The 19689-nt window shown below is 47.5% G+C and overlaps 1 protein-coding gene across 3 annotated transcripts; it reads left to right on the plus strand.

Moving 5' to 3' along the window:
* Positions 1–4704: 4704 nt before the first annotated feature.
* On the plus strand, positions 4705–18632 carry SYPL2 (synaptophysin like 2). 3 transcript variants are annotated; one of them, XM_074318772.1, is made up of 7 exons: positions 4705–5063; positions 5210–5284; positions 11879–12003; positions 12985–13189; positions 14269–14460; positions 15551–15652; positions 15815–15949. In XM_074318772.1, exons 1-6 carry the CDS (start codon positions 5010–5012, stop codon positions 15647–15649), a joined length of 750 nt encoding a protein of 249 aa, XP_074174873.1. In that variant the 5' UTR covers positions 4705–5009; the 3' UTR covers positions 15650–15652; positions 15815–15949. The 3 variants fall into 3 exon arrangements, with proteins under 3 accessions (XP_074174873.1, XP_019586066.2, XP_019586065.2); XM_019730507.2 differs by lacking the exon at positions 15551–15652 and having other exon boundaries at positions 4706–4955; positions 4989–5063; positions 15815–18632; XM_019730506.2 differs by lacking the exon at positions 15551–15652 and having other exon boundaries at positions 4706–5063; positions 15815–18632.
* Positions 18633–19689: the final 1057 nt, after the last annotated feature.

A 19689-nucleotide genomic window follows, 5' to 3' on the forward strand; every position in this document is an offset into this window, starting at 1 on the left:
ACTATAAAACATATATATATGTGTGTATATATACATATATATATATATATATATATATATCCGTTCATGGTAAAAACTCTCAGCAAACTGGGAATAGAGAGGAACTTCCTCATCCTGATAAAGGGCATCTTTAAAAACCAACAGCAAATATGATACTAAATGGCGAAAGGCTGAACACTTTCTCTTAAGATCAGGAACAAGGCAAGGATGTCTGCTCTCACCATGGACTGGAAATCCTAGCCAATGCAATAAGACAAGGAAAAAAAATAAAAGGCAAATAGGTTGCAAAGAAAGAAATAAAAATGTCCCAATTTGCAGACAACATAATTGTCCATATAGAAAAATCCAAGATATCTACAAAAAATTCATGGTACTTAAATGTAAGTTTAGAAAGGTCACAGGATACCAGATCAACAGAAAAAAATCAATCGTATTTCTATGTACTAGCAATTGTCCAATGGAAACTTAAATTTAAAATAATACCATTTATAATGGCTCCTCAAAATTAAATACTCATATATAAGTCTATCAAAACATTTATGTGACCTGTATACTGAAAACTGCAAATGCTGGTGAAAGAAACCAAAGAAGGCCTAAATAAATGGAGACACATACTGTGTTCATGGATTGGAAAATACAACATAGTAATGATATTCATTTTGCTTAAACCGATCTGTAGAAATGCAATTTCAATCAATATCCCAGCAGAAGTTTTTGTAGATATAGATAAGTTGATCCTAAAATTTATTTGAAAGGCAAAGGAACTAGAATAGCTAAAATAATTTTGAAGAAGACAGAAGTTGGAGGAATCATATTACTCTATTTTAAGATTTACAGTATCCAACACAGTCTGTTATTGGCAAAGGTACAGACCCATAGATCATGTACAGAGTCCAGAAATAGACTCACACAAATATGGCCAACTGATTTTTTTCACAAAAGTGCAAAAGCAATTAAATGGAAAGTATGGTCTTTTCAAAAACTGGTGTTAGAACAATTGGACATCTACAGGCCAAAAGAAAAAAAAAAGAACCTTGACCTAAATCTCAATCTTATACAAAAATAACTCAAAAATATCTAAATGTAAAGCATAAGACTATAAAACATAATAAAACATAGAAGAAAATATTTGTGACCTAAGGTTAGGAAAAGAGTTATGAGATGTGATGTCCAAAGCATGATCCACTGAAAAATAAGTTAGACTTCACCAAAATGTAAAACACTTGCTCAGCAAAAGACAGTGTTAAGAGAATGAAAAGGCAAACTACAGACTGGGAGGAAATATTTGCGACTTACATATCCAACAAAGGACTTGCATTCGGAATTTATAGAGAATTCTCAGAACTCAATTGTGAGACACAAACAACCCAGTATAAAACTGGGCAAAGGGGGCTGGCCTGGTGGCTCAGGCGGTTGGAGCTCCATGCTCCTAACTCTGAAGGCTGCCGGTTCAATTCCCACATGGGCCAGTGGGCTCTCACCACAAGGTTGCCAGTTCCATTCCTCAACTCCCGCAAGAGATAGGGGGCATGTGGGCTGCGCCCACTGCAACTAACAATGGCAACCGGAGCTGAGCTGCTGAGCTGCGCCCTCCACAACTAAGATTGAAAGGACAACAACTTGACCTGGAAAAAGAACTGGAAGTACACACTGTTCCCCAATAAAGTCCTGTTTCCCTTCCCCAATAAAATCTTTTTTTAAAAAAATGGGCAAAGGGCTTGAAGAGACTCTTCACCAGAGAATATACACAGGTAGCAAATAAGCACATTAAAAGATGTTTACGTCATTAGCCATGGGGGACATGCAAATTAAAACCTCAATGAGCTACCACTACGTACTTTTAGAATGGCTTAAAAAAGCAATAACTAATAATGCCAAGTGCTAGAAAAGATGCAAAACAACTGGAATACTTCATTGATGGGAAAGCAAAATGGCACAGAGACTCTTGAAAACAGTTTTCTAGTTTCGTATAAACATACATTTATTTATACATAACCTAGAAATCCCACTTCTGGGTACTTACCCTAGGAATAAATGCTTATGTGTACTCAGAAACCTATACAAGAATGTTTATAGCAGCTCTACTCGTAGAAGGAGAGAGAGAGAGAGAGAGAGAGAGAGAGAGAGAGAGAAAAACAACATAAATATACATTGGCAGGTGAATAGATAAACAAACTGTGATGGATAATATTTCATAATATGATGGAATGCTATTCAACAGCAAAAAGGAACAAACTACTGATAAGTGCAACAATATGGATGAATCTCAAAATCATTATGCTGAGTGAATGAAGTCAGACACAAAAGAGTACATAGTGCATAATTCCATTTATTTGAAATGCTAGAAAAAGCAAAACTAATTTATAATGACAGAGCAGATTAGTGTTGCCTGGGGATTGGCAAGTGGGAGCTCTTTGGAATGATGGGAAAGTTCTATGTCATGATCATGGTAGTGATTACATGGATATATACATTTATCAAAACTCAAAGTTGAAATGTTCACATCTTAAGACTTAGCCAGCTCATTTTTAGGTATAGAGTAATGTTTATCAAACTGCTTATAGAGACCTATTATTAGTGAACCATTAAATCAATCTAGTTTGTCTACTCAGAGGGATATTTACCCTAAAACTAATAAAGCTTGTTTCAGGCCCTCTCACTTGCAAAGCTTTTTCCAAGGCCTGGTTACTAATTTTTTATTTATAATTTTGTATTCTTTTTCTAAAGAGGTCCCTCAAATTATAAACTTTAGGCCCCCAAAAGCAGGATCTATATTTGGGTGACCGTAATTTTTTTTTAAGGAAATGGAATAGCAAATATGAGACTGTTTTGTAAAACTTTTGTTTCAGTTTATATAATAGATCATAAAATTTTCTTTTTTTACCTTTGTGTTTAAGAAAATAAAAACCAAAGGAAATTTGGAAATTCAGTACTGTGTAGCAACTTATGCACATGTGCACAAGGAGATGTGTACACTTTCAATGCAGCGCTGTGTGGAAGAGTACATATTTGGAAATAACCGAAATGTCCATCAATATGAGAATTAGTAAGTACACTGTGGTCTAGGTATGTTGTGGAATTCTATGTAACTAAAATGAACTAGCTAAAGGTACCTATGTCAGGCTAGACGACTCTCATAAACACAACATTAACTAAAAAAGCAAGTTTAAGAAGGTTACCTAAAACATAATATTTAGATAAAGTTTAAAACAATCTAAAAAATAGTACTGTGGTGAATTTCTATGTGTTGTTTCTATATATAGTTATACAGAGAGTACAAGTGTTAAAATGTGCATGAAGCTGGTAGAAAACAAATGCAGCAGAGGATAGTGGTTACTTCTGGGGAGGAAGGAGAGAGGGAGGGGATGATTCGAACGTACAAGCCGGCTTGATTTTATACACAATTTTCGTTTTGCTTTGAAAGAATGGATGTGAGACAAAGCAAAGTGTTACCAAGCCTGGTTGGTGGGTATGTGGATTTTTGCTGTCTTATTCTGATTCTTTTCTGATTGTGTTGTATTCTGTACGCATAGTGTTGTAGACATTGGTAAGAGGTATCGTTTTATATTTGTGTAGTGTGGGCGTTTACACACATCGCACCACTTCACCCTCACGATGACCTTATACAGTAAGTAGGACAGAAATTAATATTATTCCATAGGAAAGGAAACTAAGACTACAGAATAATGTATTAAGAACTGAATTGAGGACTCAGTTGTTCCTTATTTAGCCTAGATTCTCATGGCAATCTACCGAAGTTTCCATCAACTCCAGGTGACCTGATCCCAGCCACTCCCTCCTACCCCACCCTTAGGAAGGCACTTACTCAGTGGGGGGAATGAATTGATTAACAATAAGTAACTGGTTTGTTCAAAAAACAGTCCTTGTGAAGTACCAGAGGAGACCTCCAAGAATAACTGAGGAGGTGGATGTGAGGCAAGGGCGGGTTCTCTCGTCCTGGCACCGCCCGCTGGCTCACTCCGTGACCTTGGACAAATCACTTAACCTTTCACTCCTTCCATTTACAATCCGGGAACCCAAATGTGTAAAATTCATGGCTGTTCACTGGAGGCTCCTGAAAGTTAGAGACCGATTTAAGGTCGATCATAATGCAACAACGTCAACTTTTCAATACAAATTACATTCTCTGGACACCCCATTCCTCAGACTTTATTTTCACTCATTTAAACAGTGATGGCTATTTTAAAGGACGTTGAGTTTATACCTTTAAAAGATTAAGAACTTTTAAATCGTTACATACAAATGCATTTTGTTGTTTAAAAAATTCAAAGCAACGCCTAACCAGACCGAATAAAAAGTGAGCAATGTGTATTCTATTGCCCTTTTCATCTGTACCGGCTCTCAAAGATTTTGAAAGCAAGTGCTTTGTTAACCGTAAGGTTTAAAACCTTATTTCAGCACTGACACTACCTTACGAAAATCCTTAAGTTTCTGAGTATTGTGGTGTGGAAGGGAAATAAGGAAAGATAAGCTAGGAACAGGTGCATCCCAGAGAGCCAGGCTAGTGCCCGACTTTGGCAGTGGGTTTGGAGCAGCCGTGGGAGTCTCTCTTGGGATCGGCCCTGAAAGCTTCTGGCAAAGAACTGGAGCCCCCTTGTGGCCCAGCTGCCCACGGAGGCCACGGGTCCCTTTAAGGCGCCCTGCGGGCAGACAGCGAAGCGGGGGGCGGGAGGAGGGTTCCCGAGAGCACGCCACGTGACTCGGCTGCCAAGTTCGCTGTCGAGTTTGACAGAAGTTTGAATCGGGCTCGGGGGCTTTCTGCAGCCGCAGGGGCAGCGCGGCGGCCGTGACCTCGGCGAGAGCGAGCAGCAGCGCCCCCGCGACCCACCTCGCCAGCCTGGATCCCGGGCCACCACCGGCCGCTAGCGCTCCGCCACCGCTCGCGAGCCCCACCGTGGGCCAGCAGCCCCCAGCTCGACCGCGGACCCCGCAGCCTCCGGGCGAGGGAGCCGAGCCCCAGCGCCGCGCCCCGGCCCCGCTGCGCCAGAATGTCCTCGACGGAGAGCTCGAGTCGCCCGGCGGACAAGTCGCCGCGCCAGCAGGTACTCCCCTCGCGCCCCTGGGGCTCTCTCACCTCCCCTTCTCCCCGCTTATGCCGCCCCCTTTCCCTAGTGTGGGTGGGACGAGGTGGAGCAGCGCCTTCCCGAGGTCCCCCACCACACTGACCCCCGGCCCGCCTGTCTCGCAGGTGGACCGCCTGCTAGTGGGGCTGCGCTGGCGGCGGCTGGAGGGGCCGCTGGGCTTCATCAAAGTTCTCCAGTGGGTGAGTCGCTGTCCTGGCCGCGGGCTATTTCGGGAGCCTGGGCTGTGACGCTGACCCGAAGCAATGTGGCCGGAGTGGGGGGGCGGGGAGGTCCTGCGGCCGGTCGCGGTGGGAGGGTGGGGGGCGGCGACAGGTGGGCGGGGGAGGGGCGGGCTGGGGCTGCTTCTCCAGCACTTGGTGGCAGGAGGGTGAGTAGCAAGGCATGCGGAGTCCGGGATTCGTTCCTTCTATGTGCAAGGAGCCCTTGCCCAGGGCGCTCACATTTCACCCGGGCGAGAGGATTCGGGTGTAACCTTTCCAGAACTCTGATCCTGCACATACCACTCCTCGGTGTCGGGAGGGGGGAGGAGGACAAGGGGGATGAGGAAAGCCGCGGAGGACAGAGGAGGGAAAGACGCAGGTGATGGAAACCATCCCACAACCAAACCCATCAGGACCTGACTGACCCTGGAGGTGGACTCAGGGGACAGTGTCCCCCAGCTGGCTGTTGCCCTTTTGAAGTCACTAGAGTAATCTGGGTTCCTGTAACTGACTGAGGGGGTGGATGAATGAATGAGTGGAGTTCATGGCTCTAGGATTAAATAAAAGAGAAAAAAAATAAGAGTAAAACTCACAGTGTGGCCACAATGCGGATTGTAGAATAAGACCGTTGAGCTGGGAAGCCGGGGCTCTACGTTCCAGACCTGGACCTGCCTTTTCAGCTATGTGAGCTTGGGCAAGTCACTTCTTTGGACCTCAGTTTCCAACATTATTCAAGTGTTGATCACACCAATCCCCTTCTGCTATAAATGGGTTGGCATTCTAGAGTATTGCCGTTCATTCAAAATCCTCACCCAGAACCTCAGTTTCCCCCATAACGGTCTAGGGTAAACACAAGCTCCTTGCTTCACTGGTACTTTGAGACAGTGGTATGCTCTCTGTCCTTCCCAGTGCCCAAGGCCTCCTGGGTATAAGGCATGTGGACAGGTGCAGTCGCTCTTTTAAATCATAAAGACTTGTTGGGAGCATTTAGTGTACTATCCCAGAAGAGCTTGAAGTTAGACTATCCACACACCAAATGGTGTGTGAATAACTTATTAATGTGCTTTTAGCACAGAATTCAGCCATGGAATAAGTTACCCTTACTACTGAGGAGGATTGAGTTTTAAAGGGCTTTTCACTCACTGGAGACAGGAGTTTGCACCGTGTCACCGACTCTTAAATCACTGTTTGGATGAGAATCATCAAATCTGGAATTCAGGGTTCAATAGTGCATTTGGGGTTATCTCTGAGATATCTGAGACCCTGACTGGGGCTACAGGCCAAATTGGGAAGCTTCCAAGTGCAAACTCTGGGACCTGGTGGGGACTTTCCACGCTCCCTGCTGCCTCAAGAACAGTTGGACAGACTGCTGACTGAGCTCTTTCACCTCCCCCCACTTTCCTGTTGTGACCCTCCACTTGGGTACCAGAGGGGGCCATATAAGGATGATATTAAGGCCCTATGTGACTGCCACTCAGAACTAGGGAACCATTATGAGCAATCTGGAGGAGCAGAGCCTGAAATGTAAGAGTACAATTTTATCATTACACTAGACAAATGGATCTAAGGGGAAATGGAGAAATACTGTCAAGGGACTAGGGGAACAATGAAGTTATTGGACCATGGAATCATCTTCCATGGGGAGATTCTGAAAAGCTTCCTTTTTCAACCCTCTTTCCTTTTTTCATCCCCTCCCCCACCCCTTGGCCCCAGTATCCGCAACATTTCTATAAAGGCTGCACAAAGCTATGCGTAGGGAAGTGGTGCAGTCTCCTCCCAGGCTTAGCCCTGATCCCTAAGAGTTAAGACCTGTTTGATTTTTAGGATCCTCAACTTCTTAGAGAGAGGATGCACCTCTCTCTCATGATGTTCCATCCAGGGACCCAGGGCTGGACTCTCAGCTCAGCCTTCATTTGAAGGGCAGCCTCGTAAAGAGACTTGATTTGCTTTTACTACCATCCTCGTAACCTAAATTCAGAGCGTGAGTTTCACTTGCCTTGAATCTTTGCAGATGAGTTAACATAAAAGTACACAGGAATCAGCACCAGAAATGACAGGGAAAATGTCACTTGGGAAGTTTCACTCATTTCCTGCTTGGAGGGATCAAATGCTCCTGACTGAAAAAGGGGTGGGAGGTGGGGCCGGGGGAGGCATAAATCTTGCAGTTATTGTAATGATTATTGAAAACTTTTTACTGCAATCCTGGTAAGAAGAAAGTAATGTTATTCTTTCATTCTTTTACTAGCCAGGAGCTTGGCTTAGAGTATCTTTGTGAAATTCAAAAATTAACTAATCTCACCTCAATTCCAATTCGGGTCTCACCAAGTCTATACTAAGCTAGTGAAATAACGTGCATAGACCAACTGTTGGAGAACTAGTTTTTTTTTTTAAAAGAGAAAAAAGCAGACTTTGAGGTCGGATGGGCTTTGGTTTAAATCCCATCTCCTCTGCTTTCTAGCTGTGGAACATAGGGTAAGTGATGAAACTTTATGGGCCTCGAGTTCTCACCTATAAGTGAGGGTAAGATCTGTCACATGGCCTCACTGGGAGGATTCTAGGAGTACTATCTGTAAAGCATCTGAGCATTCAAGAAGACCATGGCAAGTCTGGCGGTCCAGGAGGTATTCTGTAAGTGTTGGTTCCTTTCCCTCCTATTCTCGAACCTCCCCTGACCCTTAACTTTCCCCCGTATGCAAACTGTCAGCTAGACTTGTCCTTTGGTGAGATTATTCAAATGTCACTGCCAAATCCTCTCTTTGAGGGTCAAGTACAAAAGAATCTTCTGGATTACTCAGTTGCTATTCCCTTAAGAATTCATAGTATCATTAACGGGGGGTGTCCTGATGAACAATTCACCTTTGAGGTGCCAAAGTCACTTATTTTGACTCTGGGGGTCTCTGTAATGAAAATCACCTGTTTCGGTAAGTGTGGGAAATGTGAGAGTACGCCACCAGAGTCCATAAGTCAATGAGGTAATTGTGGGAGCAGGCTTTGGGGGCAGAACTGGTCTTCCTTGTACCCTGCCTTAACTGGGGACATTAGTGTTCTCAGGACTGACACAAGATGATCCCCAAAAGTAAGTCAGCACCAAAGTGGGGCCTCATCCTTAAAACTGGCAAGGCTATTCTGATAGCTTCCAAAAGAGATGCAGGGGCAGGAGGAGGAGGCGGCAGGCAGTGAAGACCGTCGCTGTCCCCAGCAATGCAGGTTCCAGAGGAGGGAGACTGCATGGCCCCAGAACTCCAGAGATCCCTCCTTGTCCCAAGGACTCCATCTCTCCTTCGTCCCTGTGTTTTATGAGCAGTTTACTCAACTCAGACACTAGTACTTGGTGACAGGGGGTGGTTTCAGTTCTTTCCGGCTCTTCTCTGTGGCTCAGTCACCCGGCACAGTTAGGAAAGAAAGCAAAGTTGGTGCAGAAAGATGGAGGGGGCTGGGAGAGGGTGTCTCGCTGCTCCTTCATCCCAGGGGCAGAACTACTCCCTCCCTCCTTACAATCCTCCCTGCACATAGTACAGATCTCTTTTTTCGGCCCTAATAACTCTGTGAAGCAAGGTTTAGTTTTTTGTTGTTTGTTTGTTTGTTTGAACCTGACATTCTCCTCTCTGGATGTAAACTCTTGAGAGTAGCCATCGGTCTTATTCATCTTCATGTCTCCAGCATCTGACACAAAGTAGATGCTCAATAACTGTTGATTAATGGATGAATGCAGTAGAAAGAGCCCTGGACAGGGTATCAGGATATGCAAATCCTAAGCCTGGACCTCACGTTGGCTAAATGTGACCTTGGGAAAGTCACTCAATCTTTTGGGACTTCAGTTTCCACCTCTATGTAATGAGACTGTGGCATTTGATAAGCTCTGAGATCCTTTTTTTGCTCTGCTGCTCTGTGAACCTGTGAGATTCTCCTCAGATCTTGCCCTTCGTCCACTTAGAGCAAACTTTCTGTCATCTGGCACTATTTCACTGTGTGATGTTCAGATTTAATGATATATTCTGGTTAAGAACGAGTTATATAAAGTGTTTAGAGAGTCTTGGCTTTCAAAGAATCAGAATAGAATACAGTTAAGACTAAAGTTATTGTGGGTCTATTTTGCCTAGAAATGAATCATAAAGCAGGGTTCAGGATTGTTAGAACCTCAAGATACCACCTAGACATAGCAGAACTTCTGGTGATCGTGGAAGAGTTCTCTATTGGGCTATCCAGTATGGCCCCTGCTAGCCCATGTGGCTGTTGAGAACTTGAAATGTGGCTAGTGTGACGGAGCCCGAGAATTTTAAATTTCATTTAATTTGGATTAATGTAAATTTAAATGGGCACCCTTGCCTAGTGGCGACTGTCGTGGATACGAGAGCTCTAGGGTCTGAGCTCCACAGGACAGAGACTGTTTTCTCTTTCGTTCACCGGTAAGTACTGGTCCCCAGAGCCGTGTGCCTGGTACATACTAGAAGCTCAGCAAATGTCACCTTTCTGAAGATGTTCAGGAGTGTCTGTCAAGAGAGTGCTGGTGTCAGAGAGAAGGCTCCATAACTGAGCATTCCTTGCCCCCAGGTCGGAATACCTGTGTTCTTAAGGAACCTGTATACAGCCATTCACTGACTAATTGCCAACAGGTAAAAATATATCCAACTGTGCTGCCCTTCCTAGAGTGTGACACCCTAATTATGTCCAGTTGGACACCAGAAGCTAAGAGGAATAAAGAAACTCTTCAGAGGAATCAGAGAGTCACAGAGCTGACAAAAGAGTAGAGAATTCCTCTGAGGAAGAGCTAGAGAAGTTCCATTGTGACGCCAGGTAGGCGACTTGAAGTGTGTCAAGGGTCATGACGCAGAGGCTTTGGGTGACTTCTCTCCAGCTCTGTCAGGAAGATGAGTCCCCAGGGCCCTACAGCAGCCTGGGAAATTTAAGTCAGATGAGGAGGTTGTTCAGGCATTGGAGAGAGGTTATACTATTTCCTTTCTTGGACATTTTTTTAATGGACACAATTCTTATTTGTCTGAACAAAACCTCCTGGAAAGAGAAAGGTGCCCATTATGACCTTTAAAGGGGGCAGGAGGAGGGTCTGGCTCCAGCACAGAGATGTGCCTGGCCAGGCAATGCAAGGGGGGGCAGTGGCACCAGACACCACCCGGGGGCTGAGTGCAGCTGCTGGCAAGCCCGGCCAAGAGCACACTAATAGCATTACCCTCAGAAAGTGAGAGAATCACAGTTGGAAAAGGCCTCCAGAATGCCTACTCCAAACCCCTCATTTCACTGGTGAGGAAACAGACTCAGAGAGCAGAGCGACTTACTTGAGGCCACCCAGCTAACTTGTGACAGGGCCAGCACTAGAAGCCAGATTTCCAGACTCCTCATCCAGGTTTCTTTTCACTCCAGGACACTCTTGAGCATTAGGCAAAAAATACGCACACAACTCTGTTCTAAACTCTGGATGCAGGACTGGGGTGCGGATTAGCTGTCTTCTAGATGCTTAATGTCTGAGACACTAAGCCACAGAGAAACATAGAGAAAATGAACAATTTAGAGAATAAGCTCCCTGCTAAATAAGAATGATTACATCACGTACAAGCCAAGGACATGGGGCCTGAAAGATGATATGGGAGGATAAGGAATTCCAATTTATCACCTCCTTTTCTAATCAAATTGTGTTTTCCCAGAAAGAGATTTGAAAATCATAACATGAGGGACTTGCATTTCACTCAAGACAGGAGGTTTAGTAAAATGAGAGGAAAATAATTCAAGTGACCTGAAACGCCTCCGGTTCTTAACCCTGAGAAGTAGCAGCATCAACAGATTACAAAGGGAGACACCACTGGGAAAGCAGTGGAGGCAAGTGGAGGGTGCTTTTCTCTGGACTTGAGCCAGGACTGTCAGAGGACCCAGCCAGCCCTGCTGCTGAAAGGAAAGGTGCCTTTGGGGGAAGTGGGGATAGGCTGGCGGTACCATGGGACAGCAGCATGGCCCCTGCCCCTTGGCCCCTCTGAAGGCTTGGCAGCAGTTGTCCCCTCTAAAGATACCTCCACTGAGGCAGGAAGCCAGTCAAAGTTAGCCCCAAGGTAATGAATGACAGGGTTCAATGACGGCTTCAGAGGAGAAATAGAAAGAATTCCATGCGTGCCAGATCTAGGTTGGGGCAGGGGAATCTATTTCCAGGGTACGTCTCCGTTGGGGAGCAAAGTCAAGTCCAGCTTTGAGCTAGAAGTTTCCAAAAGCCTAAATTGATTTGGGCTAATCATCATCTAAAGGAGGTTACCTGTGATCCCGAATGTCACATCCCGTGAGGAGACCTAGAAACCGTCCATTTCCTCTCTCCTCATCTCCCTCCCAGACACCACTCAAAGTCACCTTTACTCATTTGGCCATTTGGTCCAGCACCCTGTGCAGTGAATCCAGCACCCTGAGGCTGAAAGATGAATGGAAGTCATGGGTCCCTGCCCAGGAGGAACCTGATCAAAGGGAATCCTGCCCCCACCCCAGAGGTGCACCTCCTGAGAGTCAGAGGGTGGTTCTGAAGGGATGTACCTTGGCCCGCTGTGGCCTTCTGACACTCAAAGGCGCTTCACTCTTCCTCAGCTTTTTGCTATTTTCGCCTTCGGGTGCTGCGGCTCCTACAGCGGGGAGACAGGAGCAATGGTTCGCTGCAACAACGAAGCCAAGGACGTGAGCTCCATCATCGTCTCATTCGGCTATCCCTTCAGGTGAGCAGGAATTGATCCTGACCCCACACAACCTCTCACCTGGATCGGCGGGACCTGCTAGGTCTTCCTCGTCCAGAAACCTACGGCCCATTTGCGGGGTGCCCCTCTGGACTTGGGTCCCATTTCAGACACACTGACCAGAAAAAAATAGAAGGGAAACTCAGACCATTGTTATAAGTGTTCCAGTCCATAGAGAACCAATAGCAGGTAACGACAGCTCCTACGGAGAGGACCCACGCAGCTTGGCCTGGAGGCTCATGGGAGTCTGGGCAAGTTGGGTAGGTCCCTCTGAGCCTTGGCATTCTCTGCCCCACCTTGAAGGTAAGGATGTTTGTTATTACTTAAATCCCAAAGAGTTGATGGGGCTGCACACTTGATACCACCAGAATACAAGGAGGCACACCTGAGCAGGAGGTAGAAGATAGTCTTTCCCGGGTATTTGAGAGCTTAAGGTGTTCAGAGGAGAATCAGGACATTCTCACCTTTTCAGAAGGAACAGCCAAGTTAGATGAACTGTCTCTTATATATACTAGGGTGTTTTGTTTTTCTCTTTGTTTTGTCCAATTGTCTCATTGAAGGGCCTAAAGTAGGCCTGAGAATGGGTGATTCCAACCTTAACTTGGTCACTGGGGCCTGTGCCTTCTCTGGAGCAGAATGAAGCTGGTTTGGATCCCAGAAACAGATGAACTATATATATTGTGATTGTAACCTAAAGGGCTCTGGAGATACTGGGAAATACATGGTCACCATATCGGGGCAGCGTGGATGAGTATGGGGGTGGTGGCTGAATGGGAGGCAGGTTTTGACCAGAATTCTAGGGAAGTTCCTGTCTTGAGTGCAAGGTTCCCTCCAGAAACACGCTTCCCGGCATGGCCCCCGTCTTGGCTCTGTAAGAGTCCTAGGGTGAGAACGAGCTCAGACCACCCCTCAGCAGGCAGAGGATTGCCCTGAGCTCAAGGTGGCTTCCCCTGCCACCTGCAGGTTGAACCGGGTCCAGTATGAGATGCCCCTCTGTGACGACAGTGACCCCAACACTAAGACCATGCACCTCATGGGAGATTTCTCTGCCCCCGCCGAGTTCTTCGTGACCCTGGGCATCTTTTCCTTCTTCTACACCATGGCTGCGCTGGTTTTCTACCTGCGATTCCACAACCTCTACACGGAGAACAGGCGCTTCCCGCTGGTGGTGAGTGGGGACAGGCCAGAAAGGATTGGGGGGAGAAACTGAGGAGACCTACGTTCTGAGGCTGAGGTCAGAGCTGGAGGTGAGAACAAACATGGTGGCTTTGCTGGGTCCCGGACACCCATATGTGGGGCCTCCTGAATTTCCTTTCCAGCTCTTTGCTGTTGGTCCCTTCAGGTGCTGTGGCTCCCACAGTTCTTCAGGCCAGCAGAAGGCCCACCTCTCAGGACTCTGCCTCTACTAACCTCCCATGGCTTGCTCTGCTCAAGGAAGGCACAATAGCATCAAGAAGCAGGCTCCGGAGTCACACTGCCTGAGTTCAAATCCTGGCACTGTCCCCTACTAGCTGTATGCTCTTGGAAAAGCTACCTAATCTCTCTAAACCTCATTTCCTCAGCTATAAAATGGGAGTAAAATAGTACCTATCTCACAGCCTCTGGGGAGATAAAATTAAAATGTATGTAAAATAGCTGGTATATAGTTAGCCTCACTAAGTGTTAGCCATTATTAATATCATTCCCACTTTACTTTCTCCCTATCCCAGGCATGCAAGGTGGAAGGGGTGCCTTAGGGGACCCTGTTTGTCTCCTACAGTCTGCCCTCGCTCTGCCACCAGTTGTAGCTGAGCAGTGGTGATCAAAGGAAAGGCTGGGACACCTAAACACTATGCTGTACACCTGAAACTAATATAGTATTGTATGTCAAATGTCATTGAAAAATAAATAAATAAAAGAAAAACCCGTTAAAATTTTTTTTGAAAAAGGAAAGGCTGGGAAGGGAGATTAGGGAGTTTAGGCCACTTGGGTTTTGGAGTGACACTGACTAGCAGATGCCTTGGTACACTGTTACTTGACCTCAGTTCTGAGGGCATGGCCAGGGGGTAGCCCCCGGTGGCAGAATTCCTTTGGTGACCGTGAACAGATTCTCTAGGACAATCTGGGCTCCCTGAGGTGCTAGGTGTTGGGTAGGATAGAAAGAGGCAGCTGCTTGGGACCCCAGGGCCCCAGTGCATTATGGCAAGAGGAAAAGAAGTGGGGAATCATGGGGTATGATTGCATTTCCTGTCCCTCTGCTCCTCCCAGGACTTCTGTGTGACTGTCTCCTTCACTTTCTTCTGGCTGGTGGCAGCAGCTGCCTGGGGCAAGGGCCTGACTGACGTCAAGGGGGCGACACAGCCATCCAGCCTGACTGCAGCCATGTCCGTGTGCCATGGAGAGGAAGTAGAGTGCAGTGCCGGGGCCACACCCTCCATGGGACTGGCCAACATCTCTGTGGTGAGACCTGTGGTCACTGAAGAGGTCCCAGCTTCCCAAGCTTGTCCTAGCAGCAGGTTCTGAGAAGAATAGAGGTGTCCCCACAGCCGGTATCCCCTGTACCTGGAACCAGTGGCCCAGTGCCGAATGCTGGCTGCTGACCCCTAGCTGACCCTGAGAAGACATTTTGGGATGGGGGGTGGGGCACCTGAGGGCCACTTAGCCTTAGCCTCCTGTCCCTTCCTTCTTCTGCACACTGCCTTCCCATTTCCCTTCTTTTTTCCCCACCTCCAGGCTTGCTGTCTGTGACTGCCTCCCACTCCTCCTGCCTCTTTACCATATGTGTGTGTGTGAAGGGGGAGTGCAGGGCTGTGGCTGGGCTTAAAGTTGGGAGCAGGCCCAGGGTGAGTGAGAAGGGGCTCATTGTCACTCAGGCCTCCAGACTAGAAAAGGCCTTTGGGCCACAGTGGGTCCAGCTGGTATGCACATTTTTGGCCACCCCAGTTGGACTGTTTACATATCAGTTGGTAAATAGCTGCGGCCTCAAGCTTTTCAAATGCCCCTCTCTCATCCCAGCTGCCTCAGGCCTGCCCTGAAAACGGCCTGAACCTCCCTGAAGGCCCAGTAACTGAAGGGTTTAATGGCTGGCACACCAGGCAGCCCCTCGACCTTGCTGGAACACTGCTGATAGGTTTTATCCACCAACATTTTATTGTAAAAATTTTCACATATACAGCAGAGTTGGAAAAATTGTACAACGAACACCCACAGCCACGTACTCACCACCTAGACTGTACCATTACATTTTACTGCATTCGCTCGATCATGTTTCTATCTGCCTCTCTTCATCTGTCAATCCATCTTATTTTTAATGGATTTCAAAGTTAATTGCAGACGTCAGGACACTTCCACCTAAATACTTCCCGCTGATAGGTTTTTAAAGATTTCGAATAAATATTTAACTATAGCTCTGGCGGGGTCCCTGGCCCTCCGGAAGGAGCACCTTGGACAGCTCTGGCCACACCCACCTGCGAAAGGCTCTGGGAACAGGGTCCCTCTTGTGCTGTGGGCAGCGCTACTACAGCCCTTGCTCCTTGGCTGTGCTTTGCAGGATGCTCCACTCCGGGGGCCAGATTCTCCTAGTGACCAAGCCACAGCGTGGGTGCATGCTGTACACAGAGTTAGACACGTTCACCAAGGAACCACTTAGCAGGTGACGGCCTCGAACTCCGCCTCCATATCCAGTTCTCGGTCATTTAGTCTTTGTAGCCCTCTGCACCTCTGCAGTCCTTCGCCGCCCCCGCACAGGTACTCCCCTCCCTGTTCCCCTGATGCCCCATTACTCTTCTCACAAACTCTCCTGATGTCTTTGCAGCTCTTCGGCTTTATCAACTTCTTCCTGTGGGCTGGGAACTGTTGGTTTGTGTTCAAGGAGACCCCGTGGCATGGGCAGAACCAGGACCAGGGCCAGGGCCAGGGCCCCAGCCAGGAGAGCGCAGCTGAGCAGGGAGCTGTGGAGAAGCAGTAAGCGGCCCTCACCTGGCTACTCCCGAACAGGACGGCACCTCTTCCACCACCTCCGGCTTCCAGGACCTCCCTCTTCTTCCTCCTCTAATCCCCTCCCCCGTTATTCTGGGCTTTGAGCTTGGAGACATCGATGGACGGGCAGGTATCAGCTGTCAGAAACCTCGACAGCCCTCCCAGTGGCTTCCTATCCCTCCTTCTGCTGGAGTCCCAGATGGCAGGAACTCAGTGCTTGTCTACGGCCTGGACCCAGGCATCTTTCGGACCCTCACAGCCTCTGCTGCAGGAGAGGGTTGGGGGCAGGGGACCAGAGTCCTTGGACTGGTTCCTAGCAGCCACTTCTACCAACCTGTCCAGCCTCAATAAAAGTGGGGGGAGGGGAAATTGGCTGGCAGCCTTCTCCTTGGTCCGTTGCAGGGAGGGCCCACAAGTGGTTTAGTGACCCCTCTTCAGTGACTGCCCTCCAGGCCCTCTGTCTGCACTGATTTCCAGACAGCCCAAGCTCAGTATGCTTCCCACTCCTCAGGCCTCTTCTTGCACACAGAGCCCACCATGTGTGAATTGGGGAGGCCCACTAGCCTGGAAAACAGTCTTCAGGGAGTCCTGATGAGGCATAGACTCAGTGGGGAGCAAATAAATTGCAACTGAGCTGAAACTTCAAGAAACTAAAGCCAGGAAACTTGGCGGGAATCAGTTTCTTCTATTCCCTCAGTCCTCCCGCCCCTCCAGGCTGGGGCACTTTCCACCAACACCCTGAACTCGTACTGGCCCTAGAAACTCCTTACCTTCCTCCCTTACCTCCTTCTTGGGCTTGGTCTCACACTTGGGACACAACACGTGGGGTTTAGGAGCATCTCCATCTCAGCCCTCCCCCATCGAACACCTCTGCCCATCTCCCTTCCCCAGCCTCTTGGGTCTGAGGCATTCAAGAGCCTTTTCCAAGTCTGTCCAGGCCTTCCTTCCTTTCCTGTGGGTTGAAACAGGGGCTTTGGAAGGGCCCAAAGGACCATCATGAGGCTAAGTTGCCCCAAAGCCCCAGGAACATGGATGGATGGGCCCATTTCTTCCTTACTCTCTGACCTTCCCCACCCTCACCTCATTGCTCCTTCTCTGGCCCCTCTTTCACACTTCCGCTCCTTACCTTTACAAAAGGACATGCCCTCTCCCTTTGCCCTCATTCCTATCCTGCTTCCTCATTTGTCCCAGGTTCTATCCTGCTCGCCCCCCCACCCCAACACATACACACACACACACACACACACACACACACACACCCCAGTCCAGGGCAGGCCGATGCTATTGGTGCTTCTTCACTTCGGGACCCAGTTCCATATGTGTCTTTGGTGTGTCTCCTCTTCCTGACACCTCCTTCAGTCCCTCTCTAGACCCCAGGGCCTAAGAGTCAATGCTAACTGGGTATCTGTCTCCTCCTCAGCTCACAACACTCCAGTCCTCCCTAGCCATAAGGCTTCCCAGAGAAGGATGAAGGTAGAATCCAGCCATTTTCCAATCCAGTGCCAATTAGCCCACTTACTATCCCAACGGTGAATGTACCCTGTGCCATTCTCTCCTCAGGACTGAGTCAACCCCTCTAACCTCCTCACTTCCCCAGACATCATTCATAGTAATATGTGCATTACCCGGGGACCCAGGAGTCAGGACCTTTGCCTTTGGGCCAATCGTTTCTTCTTTGAGTCAGAGTTTCCCCACTTGACGGGGGGAGTGTGAGATTTACATCCTCAAATGCTCCAGAGTCCTTCAGTGAAAGAACTAGTGTTTTGTATTGTTTTGTTTTGGATTTTGGGGAAGGGATTTGAGGAAGGAAAAAAGGAGATGGGGATGAGAATGTTTGTTTCTATGTCTGAACCTCTCTGTCCTGAGCTGTCCCCATGGTTACTCAAGGACAAGGGGAGACAGTTTTGCCTACAGCTCCAGAGATACAGAGAGAACAAAGGGGTGACTTTCATTTTTTTTTTCAAGCTGGCCCCTGTGAGGGTCTGTGAGCAGCTTCTACTGTAACTTTGTTTGGATTCTGTGTATGTATTTATAATTTATTTGAAATGTGATGGATAAAGTGTTCTCATTTGGAGGCCAGAGTTAGCAACTGGCCATTCACTAGGGAAAGGGGAGTGGGTGGGCACACAGTCCTGCCAAGGACTCTTAGCCCAGAACTTTCCCTAGAGCAGAGAAGGCTCTTTCTCCTCAAGAGGATGGCTTGTCCTCAGCCGGAAGAGCCTTGATTTAGGCTACGGCCTCTCTCTCCCTGGCCACCCTACAAGGAAAGACTACTTCACTTCATTACTTCCAGAAGGCTGGGCCAAGTGCCCAAGGGCAGGGCTGTCCGCATAGGATTCATGTCTCCTCCAACCAGGGCTGGCATCACCGCTTTGCCTAGTGGGGCCAGAGGTAGAAGAAAGTGTCTGGTTTCTCCAGCTGCTGCAGGAGGCCAACAAACAGGGCACTTACCCTTTGCCCTAGTAAACCCTGACCCTGCCAGTGTGCCCACTTAGGACCCTTCCTGAACATGAGTTCTCTCCATTATTATGGTCATAGGTCTCCTACTTCCGGGCTTGCAGATCAGGGGTGGGGGGAGAATGTTGCATGTTGTTTTCTGGTGCTTGTTATTACACATTGGAATAAACAGTGCTTCAAGCATTTGCCATAAAGGAGCCAAGACTGGAGCCCTTATGGGGATTTTTCTTTTCTCTTCCTCCCCTACTTTAAGTTGTTCGACAAATATTTACATTTCCACCAAAATATCATTCCACTCTTCCCTAATCTGCACCTCAAGCAATAGAGTCTGCACACTGAGGAGTTGTTCCTGCCAGTCTGGTGACATCTCTTTTGATGGCATCAGTTAGTCCAAAGTAACCGAGACTCATTAGCAAATTGAGAGCAAACTCAAAAGGCGAGAGAAGTAGTGGCTTCCACAATGCTGTTTCCATTTGTTCTCCTACCATCTGTGACCCAGACAAACTTCCTGTCAGGAGTTGAGGGCCATATGCTTTGCCCTCTTAACTATAAAGGTACTTGCTGAACAAACTTGCACCTCTCTCCTTCTGACAATCATACCCTACATTCCCTAGAAAAATACACTTGGGCACAATATTACATTTGATTTCACCAGGCTCCTGGACCCCCCTAGGAATTATCTATGGTTCTCAGGTTAAGAGTCTCTGCCCTCATAGATCATCCTTGAGTTACTTAGACCTCGCTTGGGTGAAGGTGAGAAGAAAATCTGAGATCTTGAAGTCACAGACCTTGATTTATTTGCCTCCAATTCGGTTCCCCCTTAGCTGAAGGAATGAATATGGGGTGAGGTGTGAGGGGTTGAGGGATAAGATAATTCGTGTATCTTTTTTGATGTGATGGGGAGGGGTGGGCTTTTGTCCCGATTGTGTGAGAGTGGGAAGAAATGTTATCAGCTGAGAAAAAAGAGGTGGATGATTAAGGTATTTTCCAGGCCTTAGCAAGGAAAATGACAGATCTGATGAGAAATCTCCCTATGCTGAGGTCTGGTAGCAGCATTTCCAGCATAGAAAATATTCATTAGAAAAAGAAGCCAAAGTGATGGATGGAGTCAAGATCCAGCCAGGGTTTGGGAAGAGGCGGTACAGGGTATCGATCGCAGTGCTCAGGAGAGAGACGGATCAGCAGAGATGCTGCAAACCCAGTTCCGGGGCTGGCTCTGGCTGGGAGATAGCCTTCTGTCATCCTGACAGGTGA

Source organism: Rhinolophus sinicus, linkage group LG14 (genome assembly GCF_036562045.2).
Source record: "Rhinolophus sinicus isolate RSC01 linkage group LG14, ASM3656204v1, whole genome shotgun sequence".
NCBI classification, from domain to species: domain Eukaryota; kingdom Metazoa; phylum Chordata; class Mammalia; order Chiroptera; family Rhinolophidae; genus Rhinolophus; species Rhinolophus sinicus.

Bases quoted from the DNA above. Each gene is read 5' to 3' on its own strand.
- SYPL2 (XM_019730506.2), top strand. From the start codon at position 5,010: ATGTCCTCGACGGAGAGCTCGAGTCGCCCGGCGGACAAGTCGCCGCGC. The intron at 13,190-14,268 runs GTGAGTGGGGAC...TGCTCCTCCCAG, and splicing joins ACAGGCGCTTCCCGCTGGTG to GACTTCTGTGTGACTGTCTC. The intron at 14,461-15,814 runs GTGAGACCTGTG...ATGTCTTTGCAG, and splicing joins GACTGGCCAACATCTCTGTG to CTCTTCGGCTTTATCAACTT.